Source organism: Gorilla gorilla, chromosome 5, assembly GCF_029281585.2.
Source record: "Gorilla gorilla gorilla isolate KB3781 chromosome 5, NHGRI_mGorGor1-v2.1_pri, whole genome shotgun sequence".
NCBI lineage: Eukaryota > Metazoa > Chordata > Mammalia > Primates > Hominidae > Gorilla > Gorilla gorilla.
In genome coordinates, this window is record NC_073229.2 from 74,942,545 (window position 1) to 74,958,389 (window position 15,845).

At 36.4% G+C, this 15,845-nt stretch overlaps 1 protein-coding gene and 1 long non-coding RNA gene across 6 annotated transcripts in view; one reads left to right on the forward strand and one right to left on the reverse strand.

The window, feature by feature from the left end:
• The window catches only part of ZNF451 (zinc finger protein 451), an 81,275-nt gene that overhangs the window by 63,091 nt on the left and 2,339 nt on the right, over positions 1-15,845 (forward strand). For 4 of the 5 annotated variants that reach the window (XM_019029402.4, XM_019029403.4, XM_019029404.3 and 1 more), the window contains 3 exons: positions 544-674; positions 2,185-2,371; positions 9,377-9,445. In XM_019029402.4, the coding sequence (XP_018884947.1) occupies positions 544-674; positions 2,185-2,371; positions 9,377-9,445 (387 nt within the window). The remainder of the gene's footprint in view (positions 1-543; positions 675-2,184; positions 2,372-9,376; positions 9,446-15,845) is intronic. The other variant, XM_063707681.1, reaches the window with a different exon arrangement.
• Positions 1-15,845, reverse strand: part of LOC115934920 (uncharacterized) — a 56,826-nt gene that overhangs the window by 36,685 nt on the left and 4,296 nt on the right. The gene's annotated exons all lie outside the window — the stretch shown is intronic.

Sequence of the window (15,845 nt, forward strand, 5' to 3'; positions counted from 1 at the left end):
AGCTTCATCTAAACCTCTTTACAAATTGTTGACCAAACTTGGGGGAGAGGCTTCTTTGGTTTACAGAGCATCTGCTATTGTTTGTGTTTGATAGGAAATAGCATGTAAAGAGAAAGACTGGGATTAAAGATAGAAACATACTGACCTGGATAAGTTAGCCAGTATAATTGCTTTAGTAAGTTGAGCTTTGGTGATTGCCCATCATTTCTGCATTGAACGGTGGTGACATCTGTAAAAACCACTTATGCTTACACTTACAGAATAATGCCATTCAAAGAATTTTTACACACATTACTTTTGATTTTGCTTAATATCCATGTGAGTTTTAAGATGAGTTGACAGATTCAGGGAAGTTGGTCCACTTTCTCAAGACTGTAAAGCAACAAGAGGTTGATGCTTATGCTAGGATGGAGTTCTTCCACATTCTGATCTAGTACTTTGCCTCTAGAAAAGTTTTTTTCTAGTATGTGTTTTTTCTTGATAAAATTTTTGGCCTTTCCTCTCCTGTTTAATTATCATTTTTGCCTTTTCTAAAATTAATAGGAGGAAACACCAATTGGAAGCCTCCGCTCAACTGTAAGATTTATAATTACCTGAACAGGATTGGATGCTTCTTCCTTCATCCTCGCTGTAGTAAAAGAAAAGATGCTGCTGATTTTGCCATATGTATGCATGTGAGTCATTGTTTTATTCAAAATCTAATGTGAGTCTCAGACCCCCTTGCATTTTTTTCCCACTTGAATTGTAATGAGAGTTATAGATCATTCTTCAGTACTTCAGGTTCTACCTATGACTATTATGAAGGCAGGACTCCATAGCATATTTTTATTGCTTTATCCTCAACTTCTAGCAAACCTTCAGCTATCCATAGTAGACCCTCAACTATTTGTGGGATAAATGATCAAGAGCTGATACTGTTTTTTGGGTTTGTTTTTGAGACAGTCTCGCTCTGTCACCCAGGCTGGAGTTCAGTGGCGCAGTCTCGGCTCACTGCAACCTCAGCCCCCTGGGCTGAAACGGTTCTCGTGCCTCAGCCTCCCAAGTAGCTGGGACTACAGGAGCGTACCACCATGCCCAGCTAATACTTGTATTTTCAGTAGAGACGGGGTTTCTCCATGTTAGCCAGGCTGGTCTCAAACTCCTGGCCTCAAGTGATCTGCCCGCCTAGGCCTCCCAAAGTGCTGGGATTACAGGTGTGAGCCACTGCGCCCTGCTGATGATACTGTATTTGATATATATTAAGACACTTTCATATTTTAATATCTCTAAAATTAAGAGGTACCTTAACAATCACTGTTGGCCTAGATAGAATTTGCATTTGCTTCTGTCTCTGCTGGGTACCTAGAGAAACTGCCAAACTGAGACCCACTTTAAATTTTCTGCTTGGGGATTTTCATGTCACACTGATAATGTGAATTTACTCTGCAAACTTGTTGACTGCAGCTTATGGTTTAAACAACAAAAGATTTCTTTTTCCCTCTATCTAACTCCAAGATTGAATCGTGCAAATTGCCTTGCTTACCTTTTCTCTATGGCAGATTTATTTCTTATTTACCCTTATATTGAGCGTATAGCCCTTTGGCATTCCAACCTTATGTGAGGTCTGTTGGACTTCCATTTTGGCTTTTTCTTTTCATGGCACATAAAATAGCTTATATAATTTGATGGCATCTTATATTTGATTAAATGTGGGGTATTTCATTTATTAACGAGTTCTTTCTTTCTCTCTTTTTTTTTTTTTTTCCTTTTTGAGACGGAGTCTCACTCTGTCGCTCAGGCTGGAGTGCAGTGGCGTGATCTCGGCTGCAACTTCTGCCTCCCGAATTCAAGTGATTCTCCAGCCTCAGCCTGGAGAATCCCGAGTAGTTGGGATTACAAGCGCATGCCACCACACCCAGCTAATTTTTGCATTTTTTAATAGAGACCGCATTTCACCATGTTGGCCAGGCTGGTCTCGAACTCCTGACCTCAAGCGATCCACCTGCCTCAGCCTCCCAAAGTGTTGGGATTACAGGCGTGAGCCACTGCACCCAGCTGAAGGAGATCTTTATGTCATACTTTGGTAGGGACTAGGGAACAAGCTTAATATACCTTCCTAGGTATGTGTTCATTCTGAAATAGATGTAACTTGTTTTGAAACTCATGCTGATTTTTTATCAACCTGTGCCATTTGTTCTAACTTAGGCTGGCCGTCTAGATGAACAACTACCCAAGCAAATTCCTTTCACCATCCTCTCAGGAGATCAAGGTTTTCTGGAGCTAGAGAATCAATTTAAGAAGACTCAGAGGCCAGCTCATATACTAAACCCTCACCACTTAGAGGGAGATATGATGTGTGCCTTGTTAAATAGCATATCTGATACCACCAAAGGTATGCAGCTGCAGTCACAGTGCAAACCACCCAAGAGGAGGAGACTTCACTGCTGAGAGAAACCAATAAACTGCTGTCCTCTAGTGAACTGTTGCCTGCTTGCTAAACCATCATGTTCTCTTACTTCTATCTTACTTAGCTTTTTAAAAAAAATCTCACTTTCATTCTTTAGTGTTTTAGAAGGAGGATGAATTCATAATAATTTTCTGGAGCTTTCTTTGATCTAGTAGATAAAATCTATATTGATGTATGTAAAATATATATTCATGTGTTATAGTATGTTACTACAATTTTAAAAGCTCAGAATTCAGATCTTCACTTTCTTTCTGAAATTCCAAATTGACCTTCAGTTTTTTAGAAAGCAGTGCACTTAGAGGTGAAAACCAGAAAGCAATAACAAAGGTGATCATTTAAGAAGTTGACAGTGACAAAATAAAACGCTGATAGGCTTTTAGGTCCTTAGAGAAGTGGGTACATCCTATCTTATTGCTGGGACTTGCACTTTCTTCTGTACCTTTGTGAGATTGTTCAATGAAAGGAGTGCTGATACCCAATTTCACTTCCTAGTATATAAGAAAAGATGTAATTCTAAGGATTCAGAAGTTTTGTTTTTCGTTTTTCATAATTTCTGCAGTCAAATGCTCTACCACTGAGTTATACCCCCCTTTTTCATAATCTCTGAAGTAAAGAAATATGGATAGAATAATTAATGTTTAAATATCCTAATAATTTAAATTCATGAATAAGGTTTGAAGATATTAATGAATTACCTTAATGAAAAATAGTGGCTTTTTGGCATTTTTATTGTGTGCCTTTAAAGCTTTCAAGTCTGCTTGCCTCCTAGATTTTTTTTTTCTTTCAATATATTTGGAAGCACATTTTGATTGAAAACTCATTCTGGAGAATTTTGCTGTAATCACTGATTACAGTGGATCAATTCACTTCTGCAAAGTTAGGAATCAGTAATCTGTGCTCTTTATACTCTTTAAAGTGGAGTAATGATGGAAGATTATAAAAGAAAATGAACTCTTGTGTCTTTATGTCATGCCTTAGTTCTGAGTATTATCTTCCTATTCTGTAATTTTTGTTTTCACTTGTTTTTCCATCTGTGGCTTTCTTTTTTCTTAAAAACAAAAAACAAAAAACAAAAAAACAAAAAAAACAGTCTTGGTGCAGTGGCTCACACCTGTAATCCCAGCACTTTGGGAAGCTGAGGCGGGTGGATCACCTGAGGTCAGAAGTTCAAGACCAGCCTGGTCAACATGGTGAAAACCCATCTCTACTAAATATACAAAAATTAGCTGGGCATGGTGGCGGTTGCCTGTAATCCCAGCTACTCGGGAGGCTGAGGCAGGAGAATCGCTTGAACCCAGGAGGCGGAGGTTGCAGTGAGCTGAGATCGCACCATTGCGCTCCAGCCTGGGCAATAAGAGCAAAAACTTCGTCTCAAACAAAAAGCAAAACACCTCTTGTACTCTTGCCATCGCTTTCCCAGTCCTCAACATCTACTTAATATCCTATAAGATAAAGTTTTACCTTTGCTGCACAAGGTCAACCTCCCTTTCCTTCTCTTATGCTTCTGCTTTTGGGAACATTTCTTTTATAACTCCAAATGTGAAACCTGTTATGGTTTTGCACAGGCAAAACCATATTCTGTTTGGAATGAGAGGTGAATACGAGTAGACTTGCATGGGTATATTACGGTTGGAGGTAAGATACAGGTTATTAATATCTGCTGATTATGCCCTTCCAAATGACTCTTATGTTCTAGGTATTCTTTTTTTTTTTTTTTAATCACCCATACTCAGTACTCATTTGAACTAACTACTCTCTGGAGGCACATGTGTACTTTATTCTTAATTTTTGTGACATGCAGAGATTGTGCACTGCATGAAGAAGGATATGGGCTTTGGTTCAAATGCTAACTTTGCTGTTTCCTAGCAGTGCGATTTCAGGCATGTTACTTAACTTTTTTGGAGCCTCATTTTTTTGTATTTATATGGTTGTAATAGTTACTGATGTATGTAAAGTGTCTAGCACAGTATATAAAGCACTTTAGCTATTTAACAAATAATAGCTATTTTTTATTATTACTACCATAAAAAGAAAATGTGATTCCTAGCCACTACATTTTTAATGTTACACTGAATCATAGTATGTTCAGGCTTAGTTATCTGATTTAAGACCAAATTTTTTCATCATGGAAGACTTAAAGCCATCAAATTTCCTGTAGTGAACTTTATAAGGAATCAAAGAAAAATCATTTGCTTGGATAACTTTTATTCCATTTCCTTTCCTAACAAATAGCTTTGTGAATAGTTGAGTAATAGTTTCTATTAAGGAATGGTATTTAATGTATAATGGGACTCAATAAATCAATGTCCATTAATAATATAATTTTTGTTACTAAAGAATGCCAGATAACTCCTTGCACATAGCTAAACATGGTGTTCCTTCTTGTTTTCAGATTTGACAGCCAGTCAGTTTCTTAAGGCAATGTGGTTTTTGGGGTGAAGGGGTCACTGGACCTTTTTGAGAATCTGATGAAAACTTTCTATACCCTCCATCCCCCAAAATAAACATGTATGTACTACATTGCATACAATTTCAAGGGATTTGTGGTCTCAACGCTTCTAGTTGCCAATCAACAAACAAAATTGTCCTTTGGGATGTAACCTAAGTTTATACTATAAGTCAACAGTCCCCAACCATTTTGGTACCAGGGACTGGTTTCATGGAAGACAATTTTTCCATGGATTGGGGGCAGGAGGTGGGGCATTAGATTCTCATAAGGAGTGTACAACCTAGATCCCTTGTACGTGCAGTTCACAATAGGGTTTGTGCTCCTATGAGAATCTAATGCCGCTGCTGATCTGACAGGAGGAGGAGCTTAGGTGGTAATGCTGGCTCACCTGCTGCTCACCTCCTGCTGTGCAGCCCAGTTCCTAACAGGCCACAGACTGGTACTGGTCCATGGCCCTGGGGTTGGGGACTCCTGCTATAAGTAACATACAGTGATAAGTTCTTTCATATTTGTTATTATATAGCCAGGCTAGTGATTTTTCAGATTTTTGAATTTTTCACCAGAGCATAGATAAGTTGATACAAGTTTGAGTCTCTTATTCTTTATAAGTTTTCAGAAATTTACCATCAGCAGGACTAAAAAGTGGTTTTTATTAGACTAAAGATTGCTGTATAAATAGGAAGGATCTTTTGAATATTGTTATCAGAATCGATCATATGGTATCATACTAGGAGACATTAGTCTTTGCTAATTTCTCTGTTAATTGAAAGTCTTTCCAGAGGTACTTATTTCAGTAAAAATACAGATATTTGGAGTTCCTGGTTCTGTATATCGGTGTCCAGTCATTTGTTCCTAAGGCATTGTTTTTGCATGGTGGGGAGGGGAAAGGTTAAGTAGCTTTATTACTGGTACATTTTTAGGTCTCTGACTTGGTTAGTTAGGGTAAAAGTTCTTTTCTCTACTTGTAAGCATCAGGGTTTCAACATGAACATTTTAATTACGCTATGATATATGTATAAATTCTTGTAGAGACATTTAAAAAGTCTATTAACTTTAATTTCTGCCTCCACCTTGGTCTTCTTATCCTTCATCATTTCTATTTTATATTGTACTTATCCTCACTTTCTTAACACTTAAGATACATGGATCCTTTCTGGTAATCCCAATCAGAGAAGCCAGGTAGACTTTCTTAGACCATTTATATTTTATTCCCAAATACTTCGTTATTCTAACTCAAGCCTCATGTTTCAGAGATGCAGATATAACTTGTCACTTAAATGTTGAAAGAAAAAAAAGGTGAACTTTTTTATTGAAAAAAGTTTATTGAAGTTTATTGTAGTTTATTGAAGACTACTATGTGCCAGCCACCATGTTAACTGCTTTTTATGTTTGTAGTGTTTACAGATGTTTAAATATGTTGAAAGAACTTCTTCCATATGCTTTTTAATCCCCTTTGCAAGCTACGAAGTAGGTGTTGGATTATCCCATTTTATAAGTGTGGAAGGAAGCACAGGTTCAGAAAGGTTAAATAATCTACCTGCAGTCACAGAGCAAGTGCTTTGCTTTTCATTAGTATCAACGACTATGGGTGAGACTTTCACTGACACAAATACCTGATTCCATGATGTAGAGCTAGCCACCCAGTGTGAATTACTGGCTTTAATCATGTCCTTGAAGAATGAAGATAATGGGAGATATTCTGCCACAGTATAGGGACATTGCAGAGTTTATATAAAGATATCAAACAAGTTTTTTATTTTTAAATAACATTCAGGAAGAATGCGCTTTTTTTTTTGGTCAGAAGAAATGATTTGGTTGTGAGTTCTGGTGCTTTAAAAAGTAAAGTGATTATATGCTGAATATAGCCAAGGAAAGCAATTAGCATTCTAATTTCTTTAGGATCTTTTGTCTCATAATTAAATGAATAAGCACCATCTTTACAGGCTCCTCGAGATGTTGGCACTAGAACTACAAGCACTGCAGTGAGCTTATTGGAGTACTGCAATGTGGTTTCAAAGAAATTCACTAGAAACCTGCCTCCCATTGCTTCCTCTACCTTTCCCTTAATCGATATAAATGTTCCAGGGCACACAGAAGTTAGTATTTTCAGTGTTTTCTTATTTGGGCCAGTATCTGCTCCCTTGAGAATTACATATAATGAAAAAGATGTTACTACAAGATAATTTTTGTTGAATCTGTATGCTCCTTAGATGGTCTTGTTTATAAGGCTGAGACTGTCATATCCATTTAGTTGTGGCTTCATTGTGGATGAGTGGGTTAGAAGCAGTAAGTAGGGTTGGCATCTATAGAGTCATACCAATTACACAGATTTTTAAATCCATCTTACATATAGAGCATAAGTATTCACCTAGGTGCTATGGAAGTGTAGATGATTGAAGCAGCAGCATGGCCTGTGGACTAGGCATTACCTAAAATAATTGTTGAACTTATTTCTTAAAGTCTGTCTGCCTGTTGTTTCCTCAGCCTGTTAATGAAAACTATAGGTTGTTTCTTTGGGCACCATTATAAAAATATGTTGATAAAATTAATTCCATGCAAAGGTACTGAAAATAAGAAAGAATATTTACGATTTTCTCTGTTCTTCTGATGGGGTTGATGGAGGCAAAAGAAACCTTTTATGATATTAATATTTGCAACCCCATGTCAAGTTAATCCTTGACAAATCAAGGATTTGTCATTATTCAAACCTGTAGTGTAGCCTTAGGCCTTGCATGCAATGATGAATTGTTTGGATGAGTTATAACATGCTGCTTTTGACCGACCTTGACTTTAAATTGTAATAACAGAAACCTGTGGGTATTTTCCTTTTGTTCTTAATGTTTAGAGCAAGCTTGTCTAACCTGTGGCCCATGGGCCACATGTGGCCCAGTTCAGCTTTGAATGTAGCCCAACACAAATTTGTAAACTTTCTTAAAACATTATGAGAGTTTTTTTTTTTTTTTTGCGTTTTCTTATTTTGCTCATGGGCTATCATTAGTGTTAGTGTATTTTATGTGTGGCCCAAGACAATCTTCTTCCAATGTGGCCCAGGCAAGCCAAAGATTGGACACCCCTGGTTTAGAGGTTTAATTTTGTTCTTTAATTTGTAAATGTAATGTTTTATTTACCTAAAACACTGCTTGAAATATTTGAAGTAATTTGCTGGAATTAATAGCAAAGATGACTTGTAAAAACAAATTTCTGCAGCAAAAGAATATAGTGAAATATAGTGATTTAATTTTTATTTATAGACACTTAAAGGTCTTTTTAATGTATATTTTAAGTTTTTAAGTTTGCACAGAAACAAATATGTCTATATGATTTGTATTTAGTTAGGTGCTGATTCAAGTCACTGACATATATATCATATAGATGCATATCTGTTTATATTTGTATAATTATATCTTGATATAAATATATATTGATTTAAATGTAGTTAAAGTGATAAGCACAATATTAGGTCATTGATAGTACAATGTTTCAAATTTTTTAAAGGTGAACTTTATTTTTCAGTATAGTTTTAGATTTACAAAAAAGTTGTGAAGATAGTACAGAGTGTTTCCATGTACCCATACTTAGTTTCCCTTATTAGTAACATCTTATGTTAGAGTGATACATTTGTCATAATTCACGGAACAATATTAGGACATTATTACTAATTCCAGCCTTTAGTTTTCCCCAGTGTCCTTTTTCTTTTTTCTCCCCTCCCCTCCCCTGTCTTTTCTTTTCTTTTCTCGTCTCGTCTCATTTCATTTGAGACAGGGTCCCACTCTGTCACTCAGGTTGGAATGCAGTGGCGTGATCTCGGCTCACTGCAACCTCCACCTCCCAGGTTCAAGCAATCTTCCTACCTCAGCCTCCCAAGTAGCTGGGACTATAGGTGCGCACCACCATACCTGGCTAATTTTTTGTATTTTTGGTAGAGACAGGGTTTTGCTGTGTTGCCCAGACTGGTCTCGAACTTCTGAGCTCAGGTGGTCCACCCACTTCAGCCTCCCAAAGTGCTGGAATTACAGGTGTGAACAACCACGCCCGGCCTCAATATCCTTTTTCTACCCCAGGACCTCTTGGGATCCCACATGACATTTAGACATTAATCTCCTTAGGCTCCATGGTTCAAATTTTAAGTGAGTTTTGCAGTGCCTTTTCAGTCATACCATATTATAAAGCCTTCGGTCTCTTATGAAAGCACGTAAGACATCAGGTAAGTAAGTTTGTGCTATGCAAGAGGCATTGTTAATGAAAACCTATGGTGTTATCTCCATAGAGATGAATGCATATGATTTTCAAAACAGGAGAATTTAATGTCACCATTTTTAATATTATTTGGTAAGCATTGGAAAAAACCTAGTGTGGGAAAGTAGTGTAACACTAATGAACTGTATTATAACAAGTAAGCTTGGGTATGAGAAGTTATTGAAAATAATGAGAATACATAAATTTATGGCACAATAACTGCATGTATTGATTCTTCTTTACAGAATGTGACAGTGATGATAACATGGGTGCCAAAAATACTTCAATAGGAGAAGAATTTATATCCACAGAAGGTAACCTAATAGAGTTAATCTCTTTTCTACTTGACTGTATCTGTATTTTTTTTTAAATTTCTCTTGTCTCTCACCCATTCACCCCTCTTATTCCCTTCTACCCCCAAGTTAAAACATTTTCTCAGTTTGGATAGCTTTGCATTTTTCATGTAAGGTGACTTAGGGGTAATACTAATTTAGAAAGCTAGAATGGGTCAGCCAATTATGGCCCTTGGGTCAAATCCAGTCCACTATCTTTAGGAACACAGCCATACATTTAAGTATTGTCTATGCTATTGCTTTTGTACCACAACTGCAAAGTTGAATAGGTGTGGCACAGACAGTAGAGCCCCTCCACCCCCGCCCCCCTCAAATAATTATTTTCTAACCCTTTAAAAAGAAAAAGTTTGCTAACCCCTGGGCTAGGAGATGATTTTGATTTCCTAATTGTTACTTATCTTGAGTAGTATTAAGAGTATTAAAAGACAGGCAGTAGAACTCTAAAAGCAAGCACTTATATCTAAATATAAATGCGCTTTTAAAAATAAATTTTAAAAGGTTTTTTTTTGTTTGTTTGTTTTTTGTTTTTTTGAGATGGAGTCTCACTCTGTCACCCAGACTGGAATGCAGTGGTACAATCTCAGCTCACTGCAACCTCTGCCTCCTGGGTTCAAGTGATTCTTGTGCCCCAGCCTCCACAGTAGCTGGTATTACAGGCGTGTGCCACTAACACACCCAGCTAAAAATTAAAATTCTCTTTTACTCTTCTTAAAGGAAAAGCTATTTCCTTCCATAGGTTAAAGAGAACTTTTTATGTCACTTGGCATCAAATCATTTGCTGGCTGTACCATTATTTGGTTGTGTCTTGTAACCATTCTTTACTTTGGTTTTTCTATAACAGACTGCACTTTTTAATAACCTGGGGGAAATGAGATAATGAATCTTAGAAAATACTTTGAGCTTCACTGGAGAAGTTGAAAGTGTTATATCGGCATCTTTGACATTAAAGAAAAACAGTAGGAGTCTTCATGTACATTCCAGTATAATGTTTATTGTTGGAGATTATAGGGTAGGAATGTGGAGGCTGGAAAGTAGGGATGGAAATGTGACTAAACACACACAAACAGAATGGCCCAACTGGTATGTTTTCTTTGCATTTCCTTGATCTCAGATAATACAACTAGTTTGACTAAGAGCATACTAGAACTTTATGCTATTAGGAGTTTGGGAAATGGAGTCTGGCAGTGGAATCGATTCATCCATTAGATTAAGTAGATAGCTGTAATCTTTCTGCCTTATAGCCAAATTTCATTGGTTAAACAAAACTGGCAATAAATCTATACCTAATTGGAAGGAAGCAAGTGTTTTGACCAACTTGTTTTCCCAGCATGGTCTTTCAAGGTCTGGCTCAATGCTTAGCAGCCACATAATGATGAATTAAACAAATGAAAGAACTTTTGTGCGTTTTGAACAAAAACTGCCAATTAAGTTGTTTATCAAGGCCACTAAAAGATAAACAGTACTGAACATCTAAAGAGTTCAGATTTTGCAACTTGTATTTGACACCTCGTGACTCATCCCATGGAAAATGCCAGGCAAAATTATAACTTTTAAATAATTATAAGCTATCACAGTTTTGTGGGCTCCTAGCTAACCTAGGAAATCTGAGATTTGTGTAACTGGATATGTACCGCATATTATCTATGTAATGCATTTTATGGTTTGGAGGTGGAGATGTTACATTTTTGTGATTATTTGGTTTGGAAAAATAATTATTTTTATAGGATTCAAGAGAAGACACTTTAAACCTATAACTAGTTGTCATAGTTAAAATAGAGGTGGGGATAAAATCCTTTAATTCCAAGAAAAACCAAAGGAATGTGTTTGTGTTTTGTATCCTGATGCTTTATATAAAATAAATGTGAGAAGCACATGGTGTTTCACTTAAGTTAAGGAATATGGGCTCCTTTGCACTTTGCTCTAACACCCTTCTTCTTTTCCCCTCCTCATCACCCCAAAAGAGCTAACTCGAATTTCATCTCTTAGGTTGAACCATATAGAATTGCCATTTTTGTAGGCACTGTTGTATGGTCAGTGCCTTTCCTAGATTGTCCATCTTTAGACACAGCCAACCACTCTCTATTCTGGGCTCCCTCTGTACCAGGCCAAGTGGATTTAAAATACTTCTGTCTGTAACTTTCATCTCTGCTGACTGTAAGCTCCTTAGGGAGTAGGATCATGTTTTATTTATCTTTACTTCAGCAGCACCTAGCACAGTGTTTGGCACAAAATGGTTGCTTGTTAAATGAATAAACTTTTAACAAACTTAAAACATGTTAGAGCCACCAGGACCCATTTCCCTATGACTGGATAAGGGAAATTAAGATAGAGGCTATTTTGTTATAGAATATTGGGTTATTTTGTTGACCCTGAACCACAGAAGCAAAATAATGTTCTAGTCTAGACCTGATAACAAAACTCAAAAAAAATTTTAAGCAACCTCTTAAGTGTCTTTTTATTCCTTCCTTTCCCAGTACAACTCTGTAAATGCCTGAGAAATAGTAGCAGAAGACAGGATAAATCTGCTTATGGCTTTTTGCCTTAGGGTAATTCCCTCCTTCCATGATTTGTGTTATTCTTTGTTGTTCCTCATAGACCAATATCAAACTCTGACCACGCAGGCCAGTCATAACAATCCCATATAATCTAGTTCCTGTACTTGACAGAGGAAACAGATGCCGCATAATGTGGTGGTGAAAAGTACAGTCTTTGGATTCATACTGTCTAAGTTAAAACTCTGCTGCTTACAAGTTGTGTAATATTGGACAAGTCACTTAACTTCACTGTGCTTCAGCTTCCTCCTCTTGAATATGGGAATATTAGTATACCTACCTTACTAGAATAACATGACATATGATAAATAGTATATATTGGTTGCTGCTACTGTTACTGGGATTATGATGATCATTATGCCATTATTTACTTATATGTTCACCTAAGGTCTACTCTAGAGGTATGTCTGTTAACTAGAGGTATTCTGACTCAAATTGCTGGAAGAGACAGAGGACAGCATTATATAGATAATTTTCTTTGCAAAACCATCTTTCTGTAAATGTTAGCAATATGCCTTATTCTGAGAATTCCTTCAATTAATAGCAGTCAAAACTGCTCTTAATCTTAACAACTTGTGAGAGTCAGACTATTCTCTTCATTTTATATGAAAACTGAGGCTTCTAAACATTAAGTAATTTGGCCTTAAATCCACAGTTTTAAAATGATTGGGAACCATTTCTATATGTCTTCTACCTCCTACTACTGTTTGTTTTTGTTGTTTGTTTGCCATAATTACTGCTCTCAAAGTAAATGAAATTAAGGCAGAAAGAACAGTAAGGGGAACACAGAGCTAGCCACAGAATAGAAAAACAAAGACAGATTTTTCACAAGTGCTCTTTATTTTTTCATATGGCTTCAAGTTACTGTCTGATGTCCTTTAATTTCAATCTGAGAGATTCTCTTTAGCATTTCTTGTAGGGCAGGTCTACTAGTAAATTCTGTAGCTTTTGTTTATCTGAGAATTTCTTTAGGAATAGTTTTGTCAGATATAGAATTCTTGATCGACATTCTTATTTTCTGGTCTCCATGGTTTTTTATAAGAAATCAGCTAGTAATTTTATTAAGGCTCTCTTGTATGTGATGAGTTGTTTCTCTCTTGTTGTTTTCATTGTCTTTGGCTTTTGACAGTTTGACTATAACATGTCTCAGTATGGGTCTCTTTAGAGTTCATTGAGCTTCTTGGATATGTAGATTCACCTCTTTCATCAAATTTGGGAGTTTTTCAAACATTATTTCTTCAAACATTCTTTCTGATCCTATTTCACTTCCCCTCTTGAGACTCCTGTAATGCATATGTTAGTTCACTTGATGATGTCCCACAGGTCCCTTGGACTCTGTTTACTTTTCTTCATTTTTCTTTCTGTTCCTCATACTGGATGATTGATTGATTGATTGATTTAGACTGAACTCAAACCAAGACACACACTGGATAATTTAAATTATACTATCTTTAAATTTGCTGACTCTTCTTTGTATTCAAATTCATTAAGCCCCTCTAAAGATATTTCATTTTAGTTATTGTACTTTTCAGTTCCTGAGTTTCTATTTGATGGGCTTTTAATAATTCTGCCTCATTATTGGTACTCTTAATTTTGTTCATACATTTTTTTCCTGGTTTCCTTTAGTTCTTTGAACATACATAAGACAGTTGGCTTAAAGTCTTTGTCACCCATGCTATATCATGTAGCCTGTTGCTCCTAGTCTACAAACCTGTATAGCATGTTATTGTGCTGAATACTGTAGACATTGTAACATAATGGTAAATATTTTTGTATCTAAACATAGAGACATAAAAATACATAAAAAATGGTATACCTGTATAAGGTACTTACCCTGAATGGAGCTTGCACGATGGGGAAGTTGCTCTGGGTGAGTCAGTGAGTGAGTGGTGAGTGAATGTGAAGGTCTAAGATGTTACTGTACTCTACTGTAGATTTTATAAACACTGTACAATTAGGCTATACTACTTTTTTTTTTTGAGACGGAGTCTTCCTCTGTTGCCCAGGCTGGAGTGCAGTTGTGTGATCTCGGCTCAGTGCAACCTCCGCCTCCCAGGTTTAAGCGATTCTCCCACCTCAGCCTCCCAAGTAGCTGGGATTATAGGCATGTGCCACCATGCCCGGCTAATTTTTGTATTTTTGGTAGAGATGGGGTTTCTCCATGTTGGCCAGGCTGGTCTCGAACTACTGACCTCAGGTGATCCGCCCACCTTGGCCTTCCAAAGTACTCGGATTAAGACATGAGCCACTGTGCCTGGCCTATACTACATTTAAAAAAAATTTTTTTCTTCAATAATCAGTTCACCTTAGCTTACTGTAACTTGTATAAACTTTAAAATTTTTAACTTTTTGTCTCTATTGTAATAACACTTAAAACACAAACACTTTGTACAGCTATAGAGAAATATTTTCTTTATATCCTTATTCTATAAGCTTTTCCCTACTTTTAAATTGTTTTATTACTTTTAAAACTTTTTTGTTAAAAACTAAGACACAAACACATATATATTAGCTTAGACCTGCACAGAGTCAGGATCATCAATATCACTTTTATAAGTAGCAGTACCCTCTAGAGTAATAATAAAAAGTATAGTAAATACATAAACCAGTACCAGAGTTTATTATAATTTTCAAGTGTTATGTACTGTACATAATTGTATGTGCTATACTTTTATACAACTGGCAACATAGTGTATTTGTTTACAGCAGCATCACCACAAACACATGAGTAATATGTTGCACTGCAACATGAAGATGGCTATGACATAATTAGGCAATAGGAATTTTTCAGGTCTATTATAATCTTATGGGACCACTGTTGTATATGTGATCCACTGTTTACCAAAAGTTGATACGCAGCACATGACCATACTTGCTTTTTGTTTTTTATAGTCTTTCAGCTGGCAAGTTTAATCCCTATAAACTCACTGGAGGTATGATATCTTTGTATAGATGTTGCTGTACTTAATGATGGTTTATGATTTTTTTACTTTATAAGGATGTGAAAGCAATATGCATTTAGTATAAACCATACTTCAAGTTTTGAATTTTAGTTCAAAGATTTTTATAACTTTAATTGTAAAACAGACGTTGTGATTTCATATACACACACACACACACACACACACACACACACACACACACACACACACATATATACATATAACCTACTATCATTTGTTAAAAAGACCTTTCCCTACCATTCTGCAGTGCTACCTTTGTTATAAATCCAATGTCCATATATGCATGGGTTTGTTTCTGAGCTGTCTATGCTGTTCCTTTGGTCTATTTATTCTTGCACTAGTACCACATTATTAGTTACTGTAACTTTATAATAAGTGTTCATATCTTAGACAAGTCTTGTCCCCTTGTTTTTCTTTGGTAAGAGTGTCTTGGCTTTTCTTTGCATTTCCTCATCCCTTTTAATTCATCTTAAGGGCAACTAACTGATCCTAGAGTGTAGCTTTAACTTGATACACAGTTCATGCTAGTTTGTTGTACTTTAAATTAGACAACATAACACTAGTGCCCCCACTCAGAGGAACATGCGGTTGCATCTTAGGGAGATCACTGGTGCCCGTAGCCAAGTAGCCTCTGAGAGACTGTGGACCAGATGGGATGAGATAAATCTGGTGTGAGAAGCTAGTGAAAGCCAAGAAATTGACACCAAATTTCACCCTCCTGGATTTTAGCATCATTCCCAAGGAGGAGATGGAACTCAACTATTGTGAACCCAATAATGTCTGTCTTGTTCACTGTTACATTGCTGTTCCTGGTATATAATGGGCATTCAATAAATATTTGTCAAA